This window comes from Octodon degus, unplaced genomic scaffold (genome assembly GCF_000260255.1).
Source record: "Octodon degus isolate 3935 unplaced genomic scaffold, OctDeg1.0 scaffold00280, whole genome shotgun sequence".
In the NCBI taxonomy this organism is placed as follows: Eukaryota; Metazoa; Chordata; class Mammalia; order Rodentia; family Octodontidae; genus Octodon; species Octodon degus.
The window spans coordinates 774090-786785 of NW_004524856.1; the positions used below are offsets into that span (position 1 = coordinate 774090).

A 12696-nucleotide genomic window follows, 5' to 3' on the forward strand; every position below is an offset into this window, starting at 1 on the left:
ACTCCCGGGGTTGCCAACCCCCGATCTCCTCTGCCACTGTGCTCAGTGACAGGAGCCAGGGATGGAACAGCCAGGACACAGATTGAAAAGGTGGCACATGAGCCCTTGCATCTGAGCATTTCTTCTTTTTTTAGTGCACACCAGTGGAGGAAAAGGAAGAAAATTGGTCTTCAGTCACGGCAAGGGTGAAAGTACGGATATGCAAAGTGTCCAAAGGGCTGATAACCTCAGCGCTAGTCAAAACGGCCTCTCTCCTGCCATTAAGAGTGTAAGTTAAATCAAAAAAAGCAGGCTCTTTTGTTATTCCTATGGTTCCTTTCCCAAAGCCTTTCTATTCCCCTTGTCAAGTTTAGTAAGTGAGCTCTGCTTGTTGAAGCCAGGGCTTAAGAACTGGGGTTATCGTTGGTTTCACAGTCATTTGAAAACTGGGCAATGATTCTCCGTGCCAGTGGGTTAGTGGTCTTCAGCAGTTCAGCTGCTGAGGGCCGGGACCTTGGAGTTGCCTTACTTCCCTTCTTCTGGAGCAAGGCCTTGAAATCCTCGTTTCTGCCTGCGTCGAGGCTGGAACTGCTGCCTGATCCCAAGGCGGTGGTGGTGGCAGCGGCAGCGGCAGCGGCAGACTCACTAATGGGAGAATCGGCCGTGTTCTTTCCTGGCGAGTGAGAGCTCGGCCGGCCTCCTGCAAAGCCAAGCAGCTTTCTCTTGGACCTAAATAAGAGAAAGCTTGGTCTGAGTGAATTCAAGTAGCAGATACATACTAATGTTTCACAGAACTTTCTGTGAAAGGTGTGACTGAGAACGTGCTTATGGCCACCCTGAATACATCATGGGGACAAAGCTTCTTCCTCACCTCTAAGCCCCCAGGTCCCTAGTTGGGCCTCCTGTCCTCTACACTCCTTTTGTCTTTTCTTGCCTTTTTTGACATGAGGTCTCCTTCACTATGTTGCTCAGGCTGGACTCAAACTTCTAGGCTCAAATGATCTTTTTGCTTGAGTCTCCAGAATAGCCAAGACTGCAGGTATGTGGACGTGCCGCCACTCCAAGATACCTCTACCTTTCAGCACTCAGAGCTGGAGTCACTTGCCTGTGCCTGCAGGCTAGGTCTTGATGGGATTCCAAGACTAAGGACAAATTTCAGGAATCAGGTGGGTGCTCAGTGACCTAGTCAGGACAGCCTGGGGGCTGATCCCATTCTGAGCTGGTACTCCATCTCCAATAACGAAGACTCCTTCCAGGTCCCTTGCCACCAAGCCCCTGCCTGTGCCCCTGTGTTCCACAGGCTGTCCCATACCCTAAATTGCTGTTTGGATATCCCACCCAGTGCCTCACATCACTGCTGGATGGGATTTTGTGGTACAAGAAATTCTGTGAAGGGTTAAATGTCTCTGACTGCAGACAGAGCTGTGAGGGAGCAGATGGAGCCACAATAGGCCAAGCAGTTGCTAGGAGACGAGGGGCCTCTCTTTCGGCACCTGGTCCTCCCCTCCCCTTTCCTCCCCTCCTCCACTTTACCCAAAGATGTCAGTGAATTTGAGATGTGAGGCCCCGCACTGTGCTCCCATGCACTGTGCTCACATATTCGGGTATCTGAGCATAGGCTCCACTTGCAATTGTAATGGCTGCTCAGGGGTAGCAGTTTTCCTTTAAGTAGAAAAAGGGAAGGCAATTGTAATTAGAATTAAGGAAAATGGCTCAGACCTGTGAATCACAGTAAATAAATCTTCAGTTGTGCGTGAAGCCACAAAGACATCATCCTCCTCCTCCGCAATCCATTCGGCTGTTTTATCACTGATTAAACTTTTCTCTTCAGCACTCGGTTCCACAGAACTCCCTAGGCATAAGAATCAGAAGGCATAACCCTGACCACAATAGATTGGACAAAGCAGGTTCATTTTTATGTGTTATTTCACATAATGTCCAAGGCAACTCTGGAAGGGCAGCAGGGCAGAGATTTTAATGTGTTCATTTTGTACAGGAAGAACATGAAGTTCAGAAGCTTAATGACTGACAAAGGTGGGGTGAGTGGTGGGGACTGGTCTCAGTCCCAGCTCCCCCACGGCTGCTGCGGCACGGCAGGTGGTCTGGGCAGTCTCCTATTTTATTTTTGTTGATTTGCTTATTTTGGCACTATGGGGGATGGAAGCTAAGGCCTCACACATGCTAGACAAGTGATTGTCTTCTGAACCACCACATCAGTCTCTCTTGATTTGGATACATTGTTTTAAAAAGCTGAAGAGCTGAGAACAATCTAGAGCAACGACTGCCTCTCATCCACTGGAGGAGAAGCCGACCTGTCCGGGGCTACCTGTGGAGTCCAAGGAGGCATATTCTAGAATCCTCTGTGGATATTTCGTGGTGGTGGTGGTGGTACTAGGGTTGGAGCCCATGCTCAGCCCTTTTTGTATTTTTATTTTTTAATTTCCCACAGGGTTGTGATAGGTCACTAAGTTGCCCAGGATGTTCTCAAAATTGTGATCCTCCTGCCTCATCTTGCCGGAGTGCTGGGATAACAGGTGTACACCACCATACCTGGTTCTGTGATCTTGTTGGGTTGTATTTATTTATTTATATTTGCAGTACTGGGGATGGAGCCCAGGGCCTTGCACTTCCTAGGCCATTGCTCTACGGCTGAGCCACACTCCCAGGCCCTGTTTTAGTTACAATGATTATACTGCGAATCCAAATCAGCTTAAGAAAGGTCAGGAGATTTTGATGGTAAGGGTTGAAAAACAATGAGAAATATGGATGAGCCTTTGAAATAAGCAAATCATAAAAAAGGACAATATTGTTACATGAAGCACTCACAGTCAACTTCATAGACTCAAAACGCAGCATGGTGGTTGCCAGAGCCTGGGAAGGAGGTTTGCTTAATGGATAGAGGCTTGGACTTTTGCTAGGTGAAAGGAATTCTGGAGGTTGCTTGCCAAACAGTGTGAATATACTTAACACCAATGAACTGTGCATTTAAAAATGGTTCTCTGGGGGCTGGGGAGATAGCTCGGCAGTCTAAGTGCCTGTCTGGCAAGCACAAGGACCCAGGTTCGATCTCCAGTACCACATGCTGTGCCACCCCCAAACCCAAGTGAGTCTGGCCGGCTACTGAAACTGGGCGTGGTGGCACATGCCTGTAATCCCAGCCCTGGGGAGGCTGAGACAGGAGGATCACTAAGAGGCCACGCTCTGTAGTAAGACCCTGTACCAAATAAAGAAAATAAAGATTAAAAGAAGTTTTTTAAAAAAGGTTCTCTGGGTAAATGCTATGTTATGTATTTAATGATTAAAACAAAGTCGCAAACAAACAAAAAGGATGAGAACCATTAAGTAACCTACTTTTATAGTTCTAGAAAGAGCTAACCTCAAACTGTCCACGAAAGTGAGCTTCCTTTCTACTATCACGCACCAAGGAAGGCTTTGGGTGGCACCATGGCCTATTGTTCCGAGCTACCAAGGAGCACCAGGTCTGCAAGGGGACTGTGTCCTGTGCATGAAAGTAAGTTCAGCTGGCTGATGAAAAGCACAGTACAGCCAAGTGGAGCCTCAGGGTAGGGGATGCATGCCTGGCTGGGTAGATGGGCCCTCAAGTCTTAGTGTGTGAGGGTCCAATTTGATTTCATTATCTCAGCACTTGAATCAAGAGTAGACTGGCTCAGATTCTTTTTTTAATCAATCAAGTTTAATGTCAAAAACTATTAATAGTACAGTCTTAATAATACTATTTATACAGGCATAGGAGTCCCTGGCACACAGATGTACAACAAATGTTAATTTACCATAAGTCTATTCGTGACCTTAGAAATATTTGGAAAATGTGAGAACAAGTTAAATGTTGCCTTTCCATTTTTAAGCTTGCATTTAAAAAATACAAATGCAGTTTAAATTGAAAAGCTTAAACATAATAGCACACAGCTTGAACCTTTGGGCACAGGTAACTACTTATAAAGCATCATCACTAAAAATATAAATGTAGGGTTTTTTTTTTTTTTTTTTTTTTTTTTTTTACTGGGAATCAAACTCAGGACCTCATGCCTGCCAGGCAGGTCTTGGGCCACTGAGCTGTATTCCCAGCCCCACAAACGTGGTTTAAACAGATCAATACATGCACCCTTGGGCACAGGCAGCTCCCAGCAAAGATCATCACTGCCCATGTAGCAGACCCTGAGTGGCTGCAACTGGGCCTTGCGGATCTGTCTCTGGTCAGTCCTGCTCCCGAGGACATGAAGGCCACCCTGCAATTCCTACTAGAGTAACCGAATCCTTCAAGAGGTGTCCCCTACTGATCTGGTCATCCTAGGATGAGGATAATTATTCTGGGGCATTTGCTCCTGTCTCTGACAGTCCCTCCTCACCTGTGTCCCTCTTGGGTTGAAAGAGAAGGCCAGCAATAGCTTACTCACCTGGAGAGCTTGCCTCCTTTCCACTGTCCATCTGTGGAGCTGAGGTCGTCCTCTTACCAGGTAACTGCAGGTCACTGCTGGTGGCAGGACATTTGGCATCTTCCTCCAGGGTGATGATGGGGCTGAGAAGCAGCCTTGCTTCTGCCATGGGGGGCTCCATCTGAGCTCCAGGGGAGGCAAGAGGCAGGTAGAGCACACTGGGCTTTTTTGGTACAGGAGGTGGAATCTTGCCTATCTTTTTCTCAGCTTCTTCCTGGCTCTGGAGGCTAATTCTTTCTGGCAAGGCTCTCCCCTTGGGGCCCTCATCCTCCATACTTCCTCGGGGAGGCTGCTGTGTTCCTGAGAAGAAAGCACCAGAGGAACTTGCAAAAGGCGTGAGGACAAGAGATGAGGGCGTTGCTGACTCTCCTAGGCTTCTGCCATCTGGGAAGCTGGGGGGCTTTGGTTTTCGCATCACTGTGTGGCTTTCTTGGAGTGGCTTCACGTGGTGAATGGTACTCTTGGGGGCCGTGGGCAAGGTAGGCAAAATTAGTGGGTATTCCTCAGGGACAGACGGTGGCTTGTGGATCAAGCTTGGAGGCCTTCGGGCCAGTGGAGGCTTCTCAGCTATGGGGGGTTTCACTTTTCTCTCTGGCAAGGCAAAGACTTCTTCTGCTCCAGGTTCTTCAGTGTAGTCTGGGCTCTCAGTGTCATCTTCTGGCTCAGACTTACTGACTGATCGTAGGCGAACAGAACGTAGGTCAGACTGAGTAACCATGGGCATGATCGGCTGGTTGGGGCTAGTTTTCTGTGCCAGCTTGGCCCCAAAATTGGCATCTGAGTGATGGCGGCTCACCTTGGTTTTGCTGCGGATGGATATACTCAGCCCAGACAGATCCAAGGTGGTTGAAGAGGTCAGTGGTAGGTCAAATGACAGCCGTGACTTGGCCATTTTCTCCATTGGTGATGTTGGGGGTAGTGATGATTTCCTTTCAGGTACCACTGGACGTACCCTGACACTGCTGCTTGGTGGGGGTAAGTGGCCCAGGGTCAAGGACATAGAGACAGTGGGTGTTGGAGTCTCAGACTGGCTGGAGTATCCACTGGAGGGTGACATCAGTCCAGTGGGCCTTCCTGGAGAGGAGACCTCCCTGGCCTCCACCTCAATGGAGAGTTGGGAAGGTGTAGTGGCTCTGGAGGTGGAAGGAGAGGCAAGGGACTCTGAGCTTCCTTGAACTTGGGTGCACTCAATAACTGTGGTGCCAGTGGCAGTGCTAGAGCTGGACAAGGATTGGTAGGTGTCACCAGACTTCCAGTCAGTTAGATACCAGTGATGGGAGAACTGTGTACCTTCTGGATCTTTGAAGGTTGGCGCAGCTGGGTGACCCTGAGTGTCTGGGTGGGATGAGTGATGTCCTTGATGTTCCAAGGAAAGGCAAAGGCTCCTTGGCCTTTGGTCTTTAGGCAATGCAGACCCATCTTCTGGCAAGAGGACTGGCTCGTCTTTGACCAGTGAGACACTGCGGGTCGGTGGGGAAGGCTTCTTCTTGGCTTTCCTGAGGGAGATGCTCTTGGACCTCTGCCTTTGGTGCCGGGCCTCCTGCTCAGCACTGAGGGAGGCAATGTTGTCAGCACTGTTGCTGCCCTCAGAGCTTGTACTGGCATAAGGCAGGGCACGAGCCTCACTGGCCTTCTGCTCCTCATCATACTCCTCATCTGTGGTGCCTGAATCTGTGGGCACGGACAGAGACCGCTCCCGGAATCTGCTGGCCCCACCTGGGCCTGTCTCCAGCCTCAGGGTACCACCAGCCAGAAGACCAATCTTGTGGGATCTTTCTGGTACTTGCCTTCGTTGGGTGGGGTGCTCAGGGTAGCTGGCTGTGCTACTACATCCTGCTGGATTATCACGGGTAACAAAGAGAGTAGCTGCCTCTTTAGGAACAAGAGGTGGGAGTGTGTTCACAGAGACCCAAGAATTTCCCGAGGAAGGACTTTTCCCACTTTCATTGACTTGGTTGCTCTGGTTGATTGCACTTGGAGTCATGTAAGTGAAGGCATCTCCCTTCCGGGAAGTGGAGAACGTCGATTCTGTTGGCCCATTGCAAGAGCTGGGGACACTGTACACCATTCCCACGCTCTCCATGCCAGGGGGATCTAGGCCACTGTGTGCCTGGTGAGGGTCCTCAGGCTCACTGGAAAGATTTTTCAGCACTGGTGAGGTGAGCTTTGGAATCCGAGTTTCCTGCCCAATGGTAACTCTTCCATGAATGACTTGTGGAGTAGAATGGCTGGGCCTGGTGTCTGAGGTGGTAGAGCGAGCCGCACTGCCTGCTGGGCTGCTGCTGTGACCTGGAGGGGGAAGTATGGAAGGTTAGCAGTACAGCCAGGGCTCCCCCAGTGACTCTTTCAAGACAGGACCACCAACTTTTTGCCAAGAAGTATTTGTCAACAGATCAGTCAGAATTCCTGTGTTTCCTTGTCATAGATGAGAATGCTAAGCAAGTCCGAGTCCTGCCCATCACCACAAAGTGAGTCACATGGAGCCCTCAGGTCATCCACATACTGCCAAAGGCTTTCGAGTTAAGAGGCTTGGTTTTAGAGTGGAAGCATCCCGTGGAACTCCTTTGGGTTTTCCCTATGCTTCCTCCCCAGAGTCCTGAAACCATCACAGATCTCAGCATTAGTCTCGATATAACAACAGAGGCTTTGAAACTGACTGGGGACAGTATGGTGTCACCTTTGGCTCTAGCAGTGAACCTGGAGTGTGCCAGAGCAGGAACACGAACAGCCTGGCTATATTTCTGGCATCTGTCACTTAGTACCTTTGCAGCATAAAAAACTTAGGATAATCTATAGATGTGAGGAAATTATGCAGATAGTCCAAGTCTTCAGAGGTTCTCTCAGCTACACAATTATTGTTATATCAGCATCATTATTATTAATAGCCACCATTTGTTGAACACCAACTATATACCCAGGCATGTGGTAGTAGATTATCCAAATGGCTCTAATCTTCACAGTAACTCTACTATGACAGTATCATTGTTTCCAATTTGCAGATGAAAAAAGTTGAGGCTCAGAGCAGTTATGTAACTTGGCTAAGGCCTCAAGGGCAATAAGTAGCGAGGCCAAGATTCACAGCCCCTCTCTCTGGTCTATGCTTTTGTTTTGTAGTGCTGGGATTCAACAAAGGGCTTTGTGCACATGGGGCTATACTTCCAGCCCTTGTTCTGTTCTCTTAATAACAGTAGTAATCTCTCTCTCTCTCTCTCTCTCCCTCCCTCCCTCCCTCCATTGAACTCACTATATAGCACAGGGTGGACTTGAACTTGTGGCCATCCTTTTGCCTCAGCCTCACAAGTTCTGGGATCATAGGTGTGAGCCATCATGCCTGGCAAGAATTGGTTTCTTACAGTGTTGGTGGTCACTCCTGCTCCTGCTTATCTAATTGCCCAAGTTTGGCATATGTGACTATATATTACATTCTCTTTTTTTCTTTGAGACAGGGTCTCATTATGTAGTCTACACTGGGCTTGAACTCACTATGTAGCCCAGACTGGCTTTGAAAGGCCTCAGCCTCCCAAGTGCTGGGATTACAGGCATGTACCACTATGCTAAGTTTAATTATATTTATATTGACAGACAACGATGGGATGAATTTATTAGCCCAGGAATCCTGCTTTTCACCATTTGTCACCCTTGACAGGAGGCCCTTGGCTACCTTAATTGCCATAGTGGCTTCCTTCCAAAGCCCCATCCCCCAAAATTATTCTTATTCTCCATCACCACAAAGTCACTTGTGTGGCAGGGTATGTGGGAGTGGGGAAGGGTAAGGGTCTGAAGGATCAGCTGTGGTGGGGTCACCTTGGTCTCGCTGGGAATAGTTAGAGAATCCAATAATGGTCCGCCTCCTCCTCAGGGTGGACTTGGGGTTCACGGCTGTCTCTGTGTTAAACAGCGAGTGTCGCAAACTTGCATGTTTATCAAACTGCTGCCCTGTAGCCAAAATAAAGACACCGGGGTGTATCCTGGTTTCTGCTGAAAGTATGGTAGAAATGGGCCTGAGGCAGAGAGAAGGGGTGATGGCAGCAGCGATGGGCATGAATAAAGGCCAGGCAGGTGGCGCTTCCCCCATCCTTCCTAATCTCACCCTAGGCATGCATGTTAGGTTTCCTAGACCACACTCCAGTCACCTGTCTTAGGAGGAATGGGGCAGTGGTTCATACTGAAATAATCTGGGTGGCTCTTGAAACTCTAACTCCTGAATCCTACTTCAAAACATTTAACTTGCGAGAGTAGGGCCTTGGTAGAAGAATTCTAGAAGTTTTCAGATGACTATTTTGATGAGGAGCCAAGCGTGCAAATCATCAGTGCAGAGTGATGGGCTGAGACTAGGTGTTGCTTGAATGTGACCTTTCTTTAGCTAAAGTCTTTATAGGAACCAAGTAAGGCTTGTGTCTCTAAAAAACTGCCCAGTGCCCCCACCATCCAAGAAGCTAGATGAGATTCAGTGTCACAGCCACCTGGCTCACATTTTACCAGAGTTGGCTGCTGCATGGTGATCAAATCCTCTCTCGCCTAAGCACTGGGGTGGCCTTTGGCTCCCAGGAAATTGCCAGGGCAGTCAGGGTGAGGCTGAGCCGTGGAGACACTGTGTGCTCTTCCTCTCTGGTACTTATTCAGTGAAGCAGACTCTCCCCTCACAGACATGACTGTGCCCACCCCTGCCAGCAACTCTATGGGCAAAACTTGGGGTCCACCTCAGTAGGGGTGAGATAGCTGTTTAAAAGCAGAGTGCCCAGCATCACTTGGTGACTCTCTCCTTATCATCCCCTATTCCTCATGGGACATTTACCTGGGCCACGGGCTCTACTTCCTGCCTATTATTTTCTGAGATGACTCTAGAGCAGAGGATGGCCTGCTCTAGAGCAGAGAGCATCGCCACATGTGGCCAGTGCTATCCTCATTGTCCTGTACTTTCTCCAGCGTAGCATGGGCTAGTGCTGCCTTGCAGTCTACCTCTGGCCCCTGTGGGTTAAGGAGGTCTTGATTTCTTCAGCTCCTTGGTCTTATACTATTCTGGTGTCACTCAACTTCTTTCTCTTTATCTACAGCCAATGGAGGGGAGCAGGGATGAGTAATTGCACAGTGGGCCATGTGTCCCCAGTCAGCCAGCTGGGCTGGGCAAATCACTTCTCTGTTCTCAAGGTCATCCTACCCCTCATCCAACAAGTCTTGCTATGTGGCTCAAACTGGCCTTGAAATGGTAGTCCACTAGCATCAACCTCTCAGGTGCTTGGACTACAAGTGTGTGCTACCACACCCTGCCCCTTTTGGTCTTTTCCCCCCTTAGCTTCTTCTACTACTTCCCTTTCCTGAAAAACCTGAGAAAGCCCACCTAGTATTCAGTGAATGGGCCACAAGGCCTGTAGTCTGTGCCCCAGTGTCACCTTCCCCTTTATCTCTAGCACAATGCCTCTGTTCCCTGGCATGAGCCATGACAGTGACAATGCAGGGTGAGCCAGCAGCAAAGAGTGGCCCTCCCTCCCCAGCACGTGACATGCTTGGAGAAGATGGGCTAGAGTGGCATGGAGGGAAGCAAACAGGTTGTGTTGAGCAACTCTACCAGAAATGTTGATGGGCACAAGGTCAGACTGCGTGGAGCAAGGTGGAAGCCACCGCTTCTCCTCTAGGCTGGGCAGAGGGAAGGGGCCATTCCAGGCAGTTTGCTTGTCGGTTGCAGACAGGCTCAGGGTGGCCTTGGGGGCCCTCACACCCTGGGTGGTAGTCTCATCCTCACTCAGCTGCCGTTTTGCAGGCTGCAGGAAGAAAAGGTGAGGGAAAAAGTCTGCTGCCAGCTACTGATGAGCCGGTGCCCACAAGATGACGACTTAGGCAGTGGTCAGAAGCTTCATCTGGGAGACAGGAAAATGTGGAAGGCTGCCTGGCCAGGACCCACTCTGCAGAACCCATCCCATGGGGCTTCTGGGTGGCTCTGTGGGCGAGCAGAGGTGAGCAGCAGCTTCCATGGGTAAGGTAAGCAGCTTAAGGGCCCTTGTCAGTGGGTGCAAGCTGGCTCTCCCGGGTAGGGGAAGAGGCAACTCACCATCAACACAAACTCCAGACGCCTGGCAGACTGGAGCCTTGGGCTGGGGGTGGGTTCAGGGGCCTCATCAGAAGAGCGGAAGGTCTGCCCCAGAAGTCTGGCCTCTGAGTACTGTTCCTCATATTCTTCTGAAAAATAGCACAGTGGAGACACAGTCTAGGGGGCTGCAGCCAAGCACTGAGCTGGGGAAGACCACGAGGTGCCAGGCCTGACTTGTACTGCTTCCTTGGGCTCTTTCTCAGGGTCTGAGCCACTGAATTTAGAAAGGGAAAACTGCCTGGTGCGGAGGATTGTGAAGGTAAAGGAAAAAAGAAAGTCAATAAATTCAAGCCGTGCTGCATTGGGGACGAAGCTCTGATCTCAATGGTTCCCACTTGAAGTGCTCACCTCAGAGCACAGGCCAAGGATACAGATACCTTTCCTTACAGGGTTCTCTTTGAACCCCTGCATCTTTTCAGGTTTTCAGCAATCCCACTAAGAAAATGGTTTGTGTGAAGCAAGAAGAGATCTTCACTGGGAAATCCAAGCTAGAACTCTCTTGTGGATCACAAGAACCCTTACTCGAGTTTTGGCAGGCCAGATTCCACTGTGGGTGGGGTCAAGTCTAGGCAGGCTGAGGGGAAGGAGAGGAAAGGAGAATATAGTGGTATAGAAGAGGGAGAAGTTCTGGGGTGACATCGAGGAAGAAGGATGTATAAAAATTGAATGGGTTTGACTGAAGCAATGGCTGGATGAATAAATGAAGAAAGTGAGAATAAAGTACAAACATTTATGGCTTTATGTACATTTGGACAAAGACTGAGAATCATAGAAACTTGGGATTGCTCTCAGGTTCTATGGTCTCCACTCAGTCTCCCTCCTCAGCAGCTGGGTATTTTCAGCTCTGGGTGCTCTTCTAGCCTCTGTGCACACACCTACAAAGGAGGGGAAATCCTTCCTTCCACAGATAGTTGGGGCTGTCAACCATGTCAGAAAAGTTCTTTCTTATCTAGAGGTGAGATCTGGCTCCCTCTGGGTGTCTACCCACTGGTCTCTGTCTCTGTGTCTCTCTGTCTCTGTCTGTCTCTGTCTCTCTCTCAATGTCTGTCTGTCTGTCTGTCTGTCTCTCTTCTGTCTTTCCCCCCATGGCAGCTCCTCCTCATCTGAACACAAAGCTCATGGTGTCCCTCAGCATCTTGCCTCTCTAGGGTCCGTACTGCCCTGGCAAGGAATTTGGGGGTTTAGGCTGTAGTTCAGATGGCAGGCCCATTGGCTAGATCCTGTTGTTCACTGGTATTAACCTTTGCTGATATTAGAAAAACAAGAGCTGAGACCTCTTTATGCCTTTAGATTCACTGGGTATCTCAGTGCCAGGTGCTTCTGGAAACCTGAGGTAGTAAGAGACATGTTGGTTTGTTTATTGAGGTGTTGGGGCTGGACCGAAAGGCCCTGAGCACGTTACCACTGAGCTACACAGAGAATGTTAGCATGGTTAGGTCAATAGGTGAATTCTGGGTGCTGTGTTGGACTCAGATGGGAGAGGGAGTAGCTACCCAGGAGGCAGATGGACAGGATTCTTGCAGGAGCAGAGTGAAGTTCACAGAAGAAAACCCTGCCTTCACTCCCTTTGTCTCCTGGTGCGAGGATCTGTAAGGGGGACCCAGCAGGAGGGCCAACACGGTGGGAGTCTCCCACCCAGCATCCGTTGTGGTGGAAGGACTGACCCACTGCCCTGACAGCTTCCACCCTTTGCTCTCACGGTTCACTGAACTGAAAAAACGAGGATGTGGGAAACAGCCCTGGAAAGGAGTTTTTTTTTTTTTTTTTTTGGTTGTTGTTGTTTTTGTTTTTTGTTTTAGAATCATCAGCCTGGAAGCTGAAGAGAAAGGTGGCAAACGCAAGCTTTGTTTCTCGAAAGGCTCAGAACTGTTTTGTGTCGCCGGCTCTAGCCTTTTCTTTGCTCCCTCCTTCTGCTGCGCAGCTCAGCTCCTCGGCTCGGCCGCAGCCCCCCTCCCTTTCAGTACCTTGCAACAGGCTCTGGAGATTGAGCTGCGCCTCGCGAAGCAGCTCCTCTACACTCGGGGGCCTGCCTGAGGAGAGGAACACGTTCACTGGCTGTCGCCATGACGACCTCGAGTGGGCAGTCGCTGTCGCATTTTCCCGACCCGAGTTAGCTGCAGCTAGGGAAGGAGAGAGTCAGTGAGACGAGCAGTCGAAGCGGGGCCGGCCTGGGCCAAT

At 49.8% G+C, this 12696-nt stretch overlaps 1 protein-coding gene across 4 annotated transcripts in view; it reads right to left on the reverse strand.

Moving 5' to 3' along the window:
• Positions 1-277: 277 nt before the first annotated feature.
• Nhsl2 (NHS like 2) overlaps positions 278-12696 on the reverse strand; it is a 73610-nt gene continuing 61191 nt past the window's right edge. The window contains exons 2-8 of one of the 4 annotated variants that reach the window (XM_023707109.1): positions 12483-12638; positions 10480-10607; positions 10000-10192; positions 8238-8369; positions 4395-6722; positions 1699-1831; positions 278-708 (exon numbers count right to left, since the gene is read on the reverse strand). In XM_023707109.1, coding sequence (XP_023562877.1) covers positions 384-708; positions 1699-1831; positions 4395-6722; positions 8238-8369; positions 10000-10192; positions 10480-10607; positions 12483-12638 — 3395 coding nt within the window. In that variant the 3' untranslated portion in view covers positions 278-383. The remainder of the gene's footprint in view (positions 709-1698; positions 1832-4394; positions 6723-8237; positions 8370-9999; positions 10193-10479; positions 10608-12482; positions 12639-12696) is intronic. The other 3 variants (XM_023707110.1, XM_023707111.1, XM_023707112.1) reach the window with 3 other exon arrangements.